Below are 13,858 nucleotides of genomic sequence, written 5' to 3'. Positions count from 1 at the left end.
TCGGGATTCTCGCCGTTGTCCGTGGCGTTAGAGGAAAACCAGAGGATAACCTTGAAGGATGGTCACACCGTTGTGCGACCACACCGTCCCGAGATATTCGTTAAACCGAGACTGCACATCGAGATTCTCTCTTCTTCGAAGAACTTGTTGGAAGGAAAACGGATAGAAAAGATGCCAGGATACGGTTTGGTATGGGGAGGGTGTGCAAGTGTCGTTTTGAATCTTCCGGGATGGAAGTTTGGAAGTTGGTTTCGCACGAACAAGAAGATGAAAAGAAATTTGACTCGAAGGAATCGACTCGATTATATTGAATCTTTCAGTCGCCTTCGAAGTCGTTTGCGAAGAACGGAATTGTTTGTTTAGAGAAAATAATAATAAGTGTTTCGAATTTTTAACTTTGTGGAAGCGAGAGAAGAAAAAATTCTTACGTTTTAAAAAGAAATTGATTTGAACTTTCTTTCTCGAATCTTTTCTCGTTGGTTGATGAGTTCTAGTAGATAACTCTTTGTCGCGAAGATTGTTGCATGTTATGGATTATTATTGCGAAGGACGAAATTGCTTGTCGAAATTGCGGTGTGTAAAGACTAGTGACGAGTTAGGTGAGTAGACGAGAAAGAACGTTGTTTTAAATTTAGAGTCACTTAGTCAGCGCATACTCAAAAAGAATTTAATAAGAGATACGACTTTCGTTGATTTCTGGTCACGTATATACACGTTAAGGTGCGATCCGTTTGACAAATCCGTTTCGAAAATTTACGAACCTCTGTTTAACTTTCTTTCGACATTTATAGATACGCAACATCGTTTCAAAAAAAGGAACGAAATTAAATTCTCATCCGAATGATTCTACGTTCAAATTATCGTTGAACTCTTACATATCCTTCCCTTTCTTCTATCCACATAAAATAAGTCCTATCTAAAACAGACGTCGTAAAACTTCATGTTCCGAATCGTTAACGTCCATCCACGAACTTACGATCCCGGTACATCGCGTATCGGAAAAGGAACGATCGTCGAACGACTCTATAAAACGCAATCCGTGCGATTTCGATCCTCCTCGAGCCATGTCGAATCTTCTCGATCGCCGTTCATGCAAAAGAAAACGAGAGATTCAATGATAGAAGACGAACGACTCGTCCCTTTGACGCGGGCGTTCACGCATGAGAGGACAGCTCCTTCTTTTGGAGCATCGCCGGTGGGCAATCAAGAAGGATCGTGGAAACGGCTCTGACCGTTTCGAGAACACACACGTTCCGAGCAATGCGCCACCAATTTATGATACACGAGCAAACGCGTGCACACACTGGATCGACCCTACAAACCCAACAGCACGTGTAAACGTACACCTGCTCTCACGCTTCATCCAAAGTATATATCCATCTATCTATCCTAATACGCGTCTATCCTACACATACACTCGCGTTTACGTCTGCCACGTATGGACGAAGGCAAAGCTACCGTGGCTCGCCTCAGCCTTATAGATGCCTCCTCCTCTCCAACCCCCATGTAAGGGTGGAGCTCACGAAGAGAAAATCCTTTGGCCAGCGAAGCTTGGATAATCGCGCCTCCGAGCTATAGTCGCGCCTCTTCGCCGAGGAGGAGAGAGAAGCCACGCTTTGCTGCAATTGCACCGGCTGCCCATCCGCGTGGAAATCATAGCTCGCTGCGGGACTCGAAATTGTCCGGAAACACTCGGATTCTTCTTTCACCGGGGGGGCTGATGGCGAAAGGGTATGGGTCCAACTTCTTCGGGGATTTGAACGTAAAGGGGTCGACGACGATATCTCTCTCTCTCTTTTTCTCTCTTTGTAATTCCACGAGCAGCTTCGTAGTGCGAGAGAGTCGCGAGAATCGAAATCGGATCTGGGTTAGGGAACGGCGTGGAACAAACCTTGAACAAACTACAGTCGTCGCTACGAAGGATTATCGAAGGAACGATCTTTGGACACGGTTGATCGGGATGACTCCCTCTTTGTGCCGGGATCGACATATGTCTCGTGATATCGATCTATACCTCCGAGGGGAGGTTTCTTCTTCTTGGTTAGATTTCTATTCCTGCTTCTATATCCACGATTTTAAACTATTTATCTCGCGAGCTTGTATTATCTTTGTTGAACTCGAATAAATGTTCGTTTGTACAGTAGTTGGATATCGATCGATTTTAAACGTCGATTCGAAACGTAAAGGTTTCGAATTTCTCAAACCTTCGCAAACCTGAACAAATTTTTGAATGATATACGCCTTGTGTGTGAACAGAAATTAGTGGAAAAATTTCGAAAACGGGGAAATGAAACGAGAGAAAACAAAGATCGAAAACAAGATTGCCATCCGTTTCTTCGTTGATCGTCCGTCCGAGCCGAACGTTGTATCCGCGGATCGTTCGAGGGTAAATCCTCGCGGATAATCCCCTCGGGGGTCAGGGACCGGTTACGGAAGTGGCATATTGTGAAATCTGACGGAGAGAGCAGCGATGCTCGAGGTTCGAGGCTCACAGACTCGTCCGACGTTGGTTGGATGGTATTAGATGTCATCGCGAGAGAGATTACGCGCCGCTTTGAAAGAGCCCTCCTCTCCCCTCCACGCCATCTCCCTCTCTTCCCTCCTTCTCTCGCCCTCCCCTCCTCCCCCTCGCCTCTCCACACCGCACACAACCTTTCTTCTCCAGAGGTGCACCGCTATTTCACCTACCACGACACGTACTTTTCTCCAACGTTTGTCGAGAGACGCGCGTTTCTTCTATCCCTCGATATTCAACTCCTCCTCCTTCCCCCCTCCCCCTCCCCCAGGCGAACCCCTGCGGAATCGAAGGGAGCCAGCTCTCATATCCCATTTGCCCCTATTTTTCATAAGCGATATTAGAATCTATCATCGAGACCCGGCAGGCACTCCGCTCGAGAGAGCGGAGGGCGGAGGAGGGGGAGGACGAAACGAATCGAGGGGGGAGAGGTCGGATACCGGTTAAAAAAAGATAGAGAGGCGGCCGATTATCGGGCCTCGGGCGGGGTGCGCCCTCGATCGCTGACGATTATCGACCCCCCCATTCAACCGACGACGTGAATGGATCTCCTCTCCCCTTCCCTTTTGGAACCCAGACCCTTTCCATTTCTTCTTTACGTCTTCCTTCTCTATCTGTCCGTGTCTGTCTCCTCTTCCTTCCAAGAGATGGCGAAAGTCGTAGCGCCGCAGGCCTGATATTTCATTCATCCAGACGATGGATCGTCTCTATACTCGGATCGATCAATCGATCCCTTCCTCCCTCGAGCGGTTTCGCTCTTTTGATCTTTGCGAATGTTTCGTGTGGATTTTTAAATACGCATCGAAAGTGATTTATTTTTGTTCTTCGATTCGAACGAGATAAAAATCAGAGACGAGACATTAAAAATGATATTTTCGTCCTATCGTTTTCAATTGTTGATTGATCAATCGTTTAATACGCAGTACAATATTATTTCCAATTGTTTCGACAAAGTAATTCAAACTGAATATCATGATACCATCGTTAACGATCATCGACGATAATTTATATCGCGAATTATTGGTGTTGAAATAATATCTTTTACGCATCATGCATCACCGAGAGAAATTCCAAAAAAAAAAAAAAAGAAAAAAGAATTGGTTTCTATCGCTGATTTCGTAACTATTCTATCGCTGCTTATCTCTCGATCCAGAGCTATCATTTCGCCAAAACGGAAACGTGGAGTGCCGCGAAAGATATTCGGAACGACCTTCGACCACTTGGAAAGAAAGAGCACGATAACAGATGGTGTTATGCAAATTTTGCCTTCCTATTTTCTCTTTTTCGCTCGATTGCGGCCGCTATTTCTAATCGAGCCGCTATGAATTTACATTTTTCCTATTTTTCCCACACGGAGGACCAGAATTCCTCCGATCGTTTGTACACGTGATACGAGGGCCGGATGTAAATGCTACCCGTTTCGATTCCTGGCACGCATCCCCCTCTTTTATTCTTTATGTTAATCGCACCTGAATAAAGGTTCTGCGTAACCGGACATCGTGATCGATCCCGCGCCACGCGTGATAAGATTCGGTAAAATTCGAAGAGGCTACTACAGAATTCCCCTGAAAATCGATAACATGGCGTCTAGTTTTCGTAGCGTCAAGTTTAGAAGGATCTAAACTCGATTCCTAATGCTATTGCATTCGAGATATTCGAGAATCACGGATATACTTTCTTCTTATTCATTATCTAGTGAAAAAAATTTTAAAAAATCCTAAACGCTCCTCAGACAAAAATTCCAATGTCCAGTCGCGTTGCTAAGAATTCACACACACAAAAAAAAAAAAGAAAAAAAACGAATGTCCCTTCATCGCAACAAAAATTCAATCGCAAAGATATAGCATCCAATCCTCCCGAGAAATTCCTCGTTTCGACAAGAAACGATCTAATTTCGCGGGAAGTATTTAATAAATCACCCTTTTCTCGGAAACGAGAAAAATTTCACCCAACCAATCGACCGACCGACCGGCCGACCAACGTCTTCCGACCGTGTTCCTCACCGCGTAAGCGGTTACCAAGAATTTTCCATCGTTTCCACGGAAATTCCGATACGATATTCCCCCCGTATACGTCTCGTTTCGGATGAAAAACAGGGGGAATGGAATCCCAGTCGACGGGTGCCTCAAACGGCCCCGTTTCTTCGTTCGAAATTCGGCAAGAAAGGGGGTCGGACGCGTGCTTCAATCGCCGCGCGCAATCACGCCGCCGCGATTAACGAGCCGATTGATCGCCCCGTCAAATTAATGTTATTTATCTTCGACTGGATCGAAGTTGGCGCGTTGGGCGTCGCGCGTATTACCGTAATTACTAATTATAGTTTCGAGCCAGCCTCGTTAATTACCCGTTCTCGTTGGATGAAACGCGCGAGTGAAACACGCGGCTATTATTGACTCGCTAAATAGAGAACAGTCTCGGTCATATTTTCAGCGTATTTGCCCGCCGCGGGAAACTTGCGTGCCACGCACACACTGCGTAACGAAATTTCGCCCGCGGACAAGCGACGTCAGCAATCGTATGGCGTGAAACTCTGACGTTTTAACGATCGCCGGTGATTAAACAGCAATTAACCAGCCTGGCTGGTATCGGATTATTGCTGGCCGGTCGGTCGATCGATCGATCTATCGCCCCCTTCATCCCGGAGAAGAAAATTTTTTTTCCACTCACCTCTGTGCCTGTTGGTCTGTTTGTCGAACATCAGCATGGCGTCCTCGATCTGTAATTCGAATTGAAACGAATACGTCAATCGATTTTTCGTGTTGAACAAGAGAATTATAATCTTTCTGGTACAAAGATAATCGGTCGTTAACTTGAAATTTGTTATTCATATATGGTTATAAAAATTGACCGGATATTTTTGTACATCGTATATACGTCGTATAGATATCAAGTTGAGATATCAAGTTATATAAAATTCCAACGGAATCCAACTTGGCTACTGAGTTTTAAATTCAAGTCATATAACACGTGTTCTATTAATCGGTAATAAAAACGTCACTTCCAAGAACGGAGATAAAATTTCTCCCCAGATTTCGTACAAACGATCGCGTTACAAACAACGCGTGATAAATGCGGGGGGTGGGAGAAAAGAAAAAAAAAAAAAGTAGAAGCGAAGCGCAACAAGACGTCAGAACTTAACGTCATAAATTAGTAGCGACCCTCGCCTCGCCTCCACTGAAAAAACAATCCCTCCTCTACGTGTCGGGAGTCTAAAGTGGCGGCGGTGGCAAAAGGCGTTACGGATCGTAAACAAGAACTGTCGAGAAACGACATGCCGAGAAACAGGGGGGGGCGACAAATATTTCTTAAACGACGATTGCTTTGTTTCGTAAAGAGAACAACAGTTGATAAATTTTTTTCTTCCGAACCGATCGACGATAATGGTAATAAGAAAAAGAAGAAGAAGAAGAAGAAGAAAAATCCAATAGTTTCAGGATCGAACGTTAATCTAACCCTGCGGGGCGAGGCGGGGGTGGGTGGTTAGGGTTAAAACCCCGTCGAATCAGAGATAGGATCGCTTGTATTCTTGCCGGAAGTACATGTGTGCCGTAAAACACAGCTGGACCGAGATTTACGAAGCGCGCCACCGAGAAAGGCGTGTAGCAAGGGGATCGGGGATAGCAGGAGTTAGGGGGGGGAAGGAGGGCGAATTGTACGACGGGGGTGTGTTGTCGGTGAACCAAGTGCGAGGAGAGAGGGAAGAGAAAAGCGGGGAAGCGTAGGGGGAGAGGCTACTAGGATTTATGGGACAGGAGAAACAATAGGGATTACCCCCTTCACCCACCCCCTCGCCGCCCTTTCGAGCCGGTCTCCGCTTTGTTCCTTCCCACTTCCTGCGAGAGGACCGCAAGCACGAAACGATAGAAGTAGAGGCGGCCTTGCTCCACCAACACGTGAGAAACGCTGCTGGAATTATCCTCCAGCGAGAGGAGGAAGAAAGGAGGAGATCAAAATCGAAAACGGGAGAGAAGGGGAGAGGAAAAAGGAAAAAAGGGAGAGAAAAAACCGGAGGCGGTCTCGTAACGAGGGACGTAAATATTAGATTATGCGATTAACATTCGATGAACTTGGCGAGGCGGGGGGAAGGGGGGACAGTTTTCATCTGTCGCGCGTAATTCCGTTTGTCACCGGTTTATCATCCGATAATATCATCCCCGGCGAAAGTAACGAAGAGTCGCGTTTGATTTAGGATGCCGCGCACGAAAATGTTGGTCAACGGAAGTAAAAGTAAGCTTGTGTTCTCCTTGTTTGGGGAGAGGAGGAGAGAGAGAGAGAGGGGGGGAGGGAGTGGATTGAAATTAATCGGTCGGAACGAAGGGAATTCGGCAGGAATTTGAGTGAAAATTTCGGCTACCATTGTTAGCGGGTGTTTCGGGTATTCGCTGGTAATTGAAATAAAAGGTTCTCGATAATAGGATAAATGGGACAAAGAAACACGTTAAATCGGAAATTTTGATTCCGGATGTTTGGATTATTAAAATGTTTTCAATACGATAGAAACGATTGGGTAGAGGTTGTGAATAAACTGTGGAAACTCCGCAATTGTATAAAGTTGTATCGTTATCCGATTTGGGAAAACGGGAAGCGATCGTGTTTATTATTCGGGGTTTTCGATCGATTTAATTGGAATTGGAATTAACGATTAGATTAATGATTAGAAAATTTGTCGAGAGATTTTTTTGTTTCGAACTTTCGGCGCAACTAAAGCAACATTTCAAAATTGTCGTATTTACGAGGAGATTGATACCGAGACATTTGTCCGCGCCATACTCTGTATTTGAGACCCTTCCGCTCTCGACGCAGGAGGTTTGTTTGAATATCGTTAACTGTTTCACGGACGCGACACGCGAGGGTTGAAAGCGAAAAAAGCACCGACCAACAGCTTGTTCGTCGAGACCCGACTCGCTACAGCTAACGAGAGAGCAGTCACGTGTAAGGTTTACAGACGCAATAGCGTCTTCAATGAAGAATGACTCAAAGCGTGATCGTTTTATCGTGGGACCTTATTTCTTTCTTTCTCGCGAGAAGAAAGAAAGAAAAAGAAGAAGGGGGAGGAAGAAAGAAATTAACGCCAGCGAATCGATTCTTTGTGGACGTGGTGAAACGTATCCTCACGTATCTCGAAGATGATGATTATTCATCGAAATAATTCACGTTCTGTTGCTTTGAAAGTCATACCAAGGAATTGAGTCTCTTAGACAACATTCGTCCTGTTTTTTTACTTTCAAAAGAAAGAGTAATATTATACTTCTAAAAGAAGGGTTGAATGAAAGAGAAAGAAAGAGAGTGAAGCTTTTAATAAAAACAGAGGAGGTATCGCAGCGTGAGGGAAGACTGACACCAGGGACCCCTCGCCATCGCCAAGTCTTTGCCTTCTCCCGCTGTTTTTCACAAAGTGTACGTCTTTCCATTATTTTTCTTGTTGTTTTTCCTCTCCCTCTCTCTCTCTCTCTCTTTTCGTCTCGTAACGTACACCTTTATTATTACTAACACACGATGCGTTTTTGCCAGTTAAATCAAAGTCTCGGCATTCCTTCGTTTGACGATCCTCGATTTTCCTATCTATCGAAAGATTTCTCTTTTAGTGGATAACGTCGATTAAATGAGATCAAGGCGGAAGTTTTGTGCGGTGTAGGAAGCCGTAACGCCAACACGAGATCCTATTTGATAATGTATCCATGAAAGAAAGTTTAAAGGGAATGACTCGTGGGTGGGTTTCACGTAAAAATAGACGTCTGAATAATCGATAGACGTGGGACGCGAAGCGAGGGTGGCGAACACGAAAAGGGGATGATTCGATCTCTCGAAGTAGGAAAAACGATATACAATTCAATTCGATGAAAGCCAAGATATTCCGGTACAAGTGGAAAACAAAAGGTTAAGTTCCATACCGACGTGGTTTAATAAATATTTGAAATGTAATTTAAGTTACTCGTGATAAAATCGTGAAATCAAGTTTTCAATTCAACAGAATTATTATCTGAAAGAAAAGTGAGAGCTAGAATCAGGAATAATCTCTTATCATATTTCCTATGTATATAATTTTTTATACGTAGTTGTAACTTTTCCTTTTATTGCGTGTTAATTAAGAATCTCTAAACCGCATTATTCCAAATTTAATACTTTCTACGAGACACTTTTATCTCTTTCCTCGATAAAAGTAAAATCGCGTAGCTTTTATCATATATATATATATATAAAATATTAAAAGAATAAAAAATTTCGCGGATTGCAAGGAGACTTGTTTGCACAGGTGTAATTAAAAATAAACACTCGAAATGAAACAATATAAATTCTTAAAAGATCCTTCGGCCTCGAGGTTGATCCCTTTGATCATTCCAATATCTGGTTAGTCGCTCGGTGTTCCGTTAAACAAAGAAAATTGTACCACATTTCTCCGACGCGAAATTATTTCAACTTTTCTGCTCTTTTGCCTCTTGCCGGCCCACGTAATATCCTTGGGGCAAGAATGGCAAAACCCTTCCCGATATACTTTGATGTCCTCGAGTTGTTCGACGGAATCAGCCCCCGGCTTCGACTCGTTGAATCGATATTAATCTTTCTCTCTCTCTCTCTTTCTCCTCGATCGTTCCTCATGATTTTCTTCTCGTGCCTTCGCGCTCGAGTTATTGCATTCTCGTTTAAGCGACAATTACACGAAACGTTTCGTCGATTTTAACGCAATTTTTTCATCGAGTGTACAATTTACGAAATATCATGGATTAATAAAAATAAGTCGTTAGTATTTAGATTATTAATTATTCTCGCGATCGAAGTTCAAGAATCAAGATATTAATAATTCGTGGAAACATGTTAATTTTCATCTTTTTATGCTGCATATAAAACGCACGATTGAAAATATATTTTTAGTATCGAAAGTTAATCGAGAAACCGAGATATTCCGCGTGCACGAATTCTGAAAATAATTACGCCATCGTTCGATAAATTCTTCTCGATAAAATGATTACACGTTCCCAACTGTGAAATAATGATCACAACCTATGTGAAAATCTTTTAGCGATACAAACAGTAAGAACACCCTGCATAATCAGAAACACGACAGGAAACTTTAAACTATCCCCCCATTCCCCGCGATTTCTCATAAATATTCCGGTGAAATAATTTTATAATTAATTATAATCACCCTTCCCCTCCCCCATTCGTTTATTTCGAGGACAATGAACAAATTAATAACGCGAAGAAATAATAGTCGTTCTAATGGGATTTAAAGCGACGTCGCAATTTCTCTTCGGCTCCCACCTTCCCACGCGGCTGGTGCACAAACGAACAATACCGAAAAGGTTATGGGAGGAACACGGATGAGGGAAGAAGGATACGCGAGGCAGGGTTGTTGTCCCCGAGGAGCAATCGACTTCTGGTGAGTGGGCGAGGTGTACCTTATTACAAGTTCGATTCTAGTGGTTACAGCTCTCGGTGGACCGTGTTGTAGATTGCTGTCTTACGAGTCTCGCCCTTTCCACCCTTCCAAGACGCGCGCACACATCATTTCCCGCGGCACCTTCCTTCTTCCCCTGTCTCACCCTTGTTTGGCCAACTAATTTGAAAGGGCGGGACCCGAGAACTGGGTCAAGAGTGTACCCTTTTCGTCGACTTTTTGCATTTTACCCTGCCTGACATTTGCAACAAAGTTGTCGGGCACGGGGCGTCGTGATAATCGGTGACCTCCAATTACGGGCGCCCGGCCAACCATGTCGCCAAGAATTATTGTATTGGTTTCGAAAAATAAGAGATGTAAGAGGATGGGCGGGATTTTACGATGTTTGTACAACAACGATGTTTGAATCAACGCGTTAATCGATTCGCGTGGTTTCCGCTGGAATATTCGGTTATTTAACGCGACAGAAGCCGATCTCACGAACAATTTGGAATTTTATAGAAATTTTTTACCGAAAATACGAGGCACACGATTTGCAGCACCGGTGGAATAAGATAATATACGATTCAGACATTCGTTCGGCTCAATTCGTACGCAACATTAAATCTTTTCGCTGAGATTAAAAGGATTATTTTTAAAGGATTAAAAAATATTTAATCGGTATCGACCGTATGCGGATTATTTACGTATGCGGATCCCATCCGCGTCCAGAAACGTTTCCATTTAAATCCTCGCGGTTCAAGATGCGTCGACAGGATAACCTAATCGATTCCCGCAGGAAGACCGTAATTGTATTTACGGAGACGAACGAAGTATTCTAAAATAAACACCACCACGCTCGAGCTCGCCCTCCCTCGTCTCGTGAAAGGTTTCCCGCTTTTTTTTTTTTTTTCTTTCTTTCGTTCACTCTTTTTTTTTCACTCCCTCTCCCTTTCTTCTCTCTTCTTGTACCACCAGCGGCTCGTAAAACGACGTGGATTTAAACGAAACGATACCGGTTTACCCCTCCGGTAACAGAAGCGCCGCTACACAAGCAGCTCTAGGATTTCCAAAGAATGCTACCTTTTCTCCATCCCTCGCCCTTCTTCCCTCTCCTGCTTGCTCACTTCCTGTTCCTGTTCACTTTCTCTTTTCATTCTCGATCTTGGCGGGCTCTTTATCGACTATCGAGGGGTAAAAGCGAATCGACAACCAGGGATTTCGAAGAGTTCCCCCCTTTTTTTTTCTTCCCTCCATCATTTCACGTTCGCGCTTTTCTATCCCCGCAAATTTAGTATTAATTATATTAAATCTTGTTCGTGATTGGACGAGAAAACTTGCGAGACACTCGTCGAAAAATATATCATAGGAAATAATGGATATTCCAAGAGATTTCTATTTTTCGTTATTTCGAAATATGACGATTGGAACGTTTGTAATAATATTCGCGAGGGGGGAAAGGAGCAAATAATTTTCCTCAAAATAATTCGAGAGTAAAGTTTCGAAGAATTTTACTTTTCAGAAAAGGAGGAGGAAAGAATGCAATCGCGTGCGTAAACGGAAGATGAGGAGAGAAAATAATTGTAGGGAGAGAGAAAGCGGAGATTATTGAACCGTGAGCAATCACTTTAGAAAGTTTGGTATCCGGAGGCGGCGAGGTTGGGGTTGGCAAAGTTGATTCTATTTCAAAATTGTCCCTTAGCGGCACCCCGAGACCATGAATGTTACAATGAGTCGCAGCCACGACAGCGAATAATTCCACGCAGAACACCATCTCTCGCGCACAATCAAGAGAATTCGGTTAGCGACACACTTTTGATGCGATTTGATGAAACGAGAATTTCACTCTGTCGCTCTTCTCTTTCCCCGCAATTATTCGAAACGTTGTTAGATGCTAATAAGATAAGGTCCAAACGAAACGGAACGATAAGTTATGCTGTGTACAGGGCAAACTTTCGGTGTAGTCAAACACCAACTTTTGAACGTTGATCCATTCAGAGACGGATTCGTCTCTCTCTTTGAAAAATGTACAGACGCACACAAGGGATTTTTAAGCGTTAATTCGTGATTCGATTTCTTCTTCTTCTTTTTTTTTTTCTCGATTCCATCCTCTTTCTATCCCCGTTCGCGATTCCTCCCCGCTGAAAATCGTATTTTTCTTTAACAGCACACTTGAAGATTCACTTACGATCATTCGTCAGCCTTTATCGAGCCTCGACAGAAGCTCGAAGATCCGGCAGATTATTTACGTTACCTCGTTCAATTACGCGCAGCCTTTGAAGCCCATTAGCGTTAATTGAATAAAGTTTTCATCGAGGTACCATTAAATTAATACCGGTGCAATTAAAACCGGCGGGCCAAGTGTTTCCGTTTCCTCCTACGAAAACCTCCCCTCCATTTCGGCAACCCGTTTCGAAATTGCCTCTCTCTGTTTAATTCTAATACACGGATTTCCCAATTTTTCTCGAGATTATAGAAATTTCTCGATTTTCTATCGAACCAACCGAATAATAGCACATTTCCCCCTCCCCCCCTCCCTTTCCTTGTTCTCCTTTCTTCCCAAGGTTATAAGAGAGTGGCATTTAATCAAACTTGACTCAACGTTCTACGGAACAGTGAGCCTTCTTGATTGCGAATGCTTTCTTTCTTCTTCTTTCTTTTTTTTTTTTTTTTTCCCCTCGTTCATTTCTTTTGCCATTTCGTTCCCGTGGATTTCGTTCGTATAAATTATAATTGGCCCGGCACGCTTCGATCGATTGGATGAAACGCAATAATAATAATAATAATAATAATAATAATAATAATGACAATAATAATAATAATAATAATAATAATAATAATAATAATAGGGTCGCTGGCGAAATTTTTCGATCCAATAATACGCGGCGAAGAGGCTAAATATCGTTAAATACGAATTGAACGGCGATTTCCCTCCTTTTCCACCAGTCTCCGCTATTTTCTTTTTTTTCCTTTTCCTTTTTCCTTCTTAGATGTAGAAATAATAATTATCGACGGGTGAAAGAGTTGGGGTTGTAAACCAGCGTCGAAGCTCGAAATAATAATAAATCGCCGCGATAGAGAAAAAAACCGGCTGCCAGGTTAATTTGAGAGGCGCGCCAATTAGAATTTTTCCGATCGCGTTGGTAAAAACATAATAATCGCAAAGCTCGCGACAAAGGGATTAAAAGCAATGTGCATCGGTGACGCGGTTTTTAATGAAATATATATATATATGTAGGCATACCGTTTATTTCGTTTAATTATTTCCGTCTTTGTTCGATTTTAATTTTAAAAAAATCGCGCGAACACGATGTGTGTAAAGTAATCACAACAACTTTTCTATCGTCTGAATCCTGAAAATGGAAAAAAAATATAAGTAAATATCTTGAAATATATCTCCTTAACTTCGATATTAATTTTAAATTTTATATATAGACTTCAATAAATCTGATTGCCTGATTCATAAAATAAAATTTCTTCTCCTCTAAAAATGGCCAGCATTGGAATTACCATCGAGAAAATTTCATATCGACAAATTGTAATCAACAAGCCACGTAGCAACACGTCCCGATAATCTCTCGTACAACAACTTCCACCAGCATCCACCAACTTCCATCCCTCGTAAACGGATCCCTCGCGAAGCAAATGCAACGTCCCCACGAATACCGTACACGAATAACCTTTCATCGATACGTTCTAATTCCATCCCTCCTCGAAACACGTTCGCCCAACATCTCGCTCCAGCTTGAAATAACGAAGTACGGGATCGAGACGCGCGATCCGCACGAGAAAATTCGTCTAGTTGCGGCGCGCATTCGAGAATTAAATAGAATCGAGTCTCGGCTCGCCGTGATTCTTTCTCTTTCACCGCGGCGAAAAAAGAAGAAGAAGGAGCAAAAATGGGATGGAAGAGAGGGCGGAACGTAGACGGAGAGCGTCTGGCCAGAGACGTTAGGCAGAGAGTGTAC

The 13,858-nt window shown here is 43.1% G+C and overlaps 1 protein-coding gene across 19 annotated transcripts in view; it reads right to left on the bottom strand.

Moving 5' to 3' along the window:
* Positions 1-13,858, bottom strand: part of Rbp6 (RNA-binding protein 6) — a 748,813-nt gene that overhangs the window by 137,892 nt on the left and 597,063 nt on the right. For all 19 annotated transcript variants that reach the window (XR_015294477.1, XR_015294475.1, XM_086915315.1 and 16 more), the window contains one exon: positions 5,183-5,231. Coding sequence is in view for 17 of the 19 variants with exons in the window: in XM_086915315.1 (XP_086771441.1) it covers positions 5,183-5,231 (49 nt within the window). In the remaining 2 variants the exon portion in view is untranslated. The remainder of the gene's footprint in view (positions 1-5,182; positions 5,232-13,858) is intronic.

This window comes from Apis florea, unplaced genomic scaffold (assembly GCF_048593485.1).
Source record: "Apis florea isolate Af1SG1 unplaced genomic scaffold, ASM4859348v1 contig_3772_pilon, whole genome shotgun sequence".
NCBI classification, from domain to species: Eukaryota; Metazoa; Arthropoda; class Insecta; order Hymenoptera; family Apidae; genus Apis; species Apis florea.
This window is presented reverse-complemented; position numbering and strand designations above follow the sequence as displayed.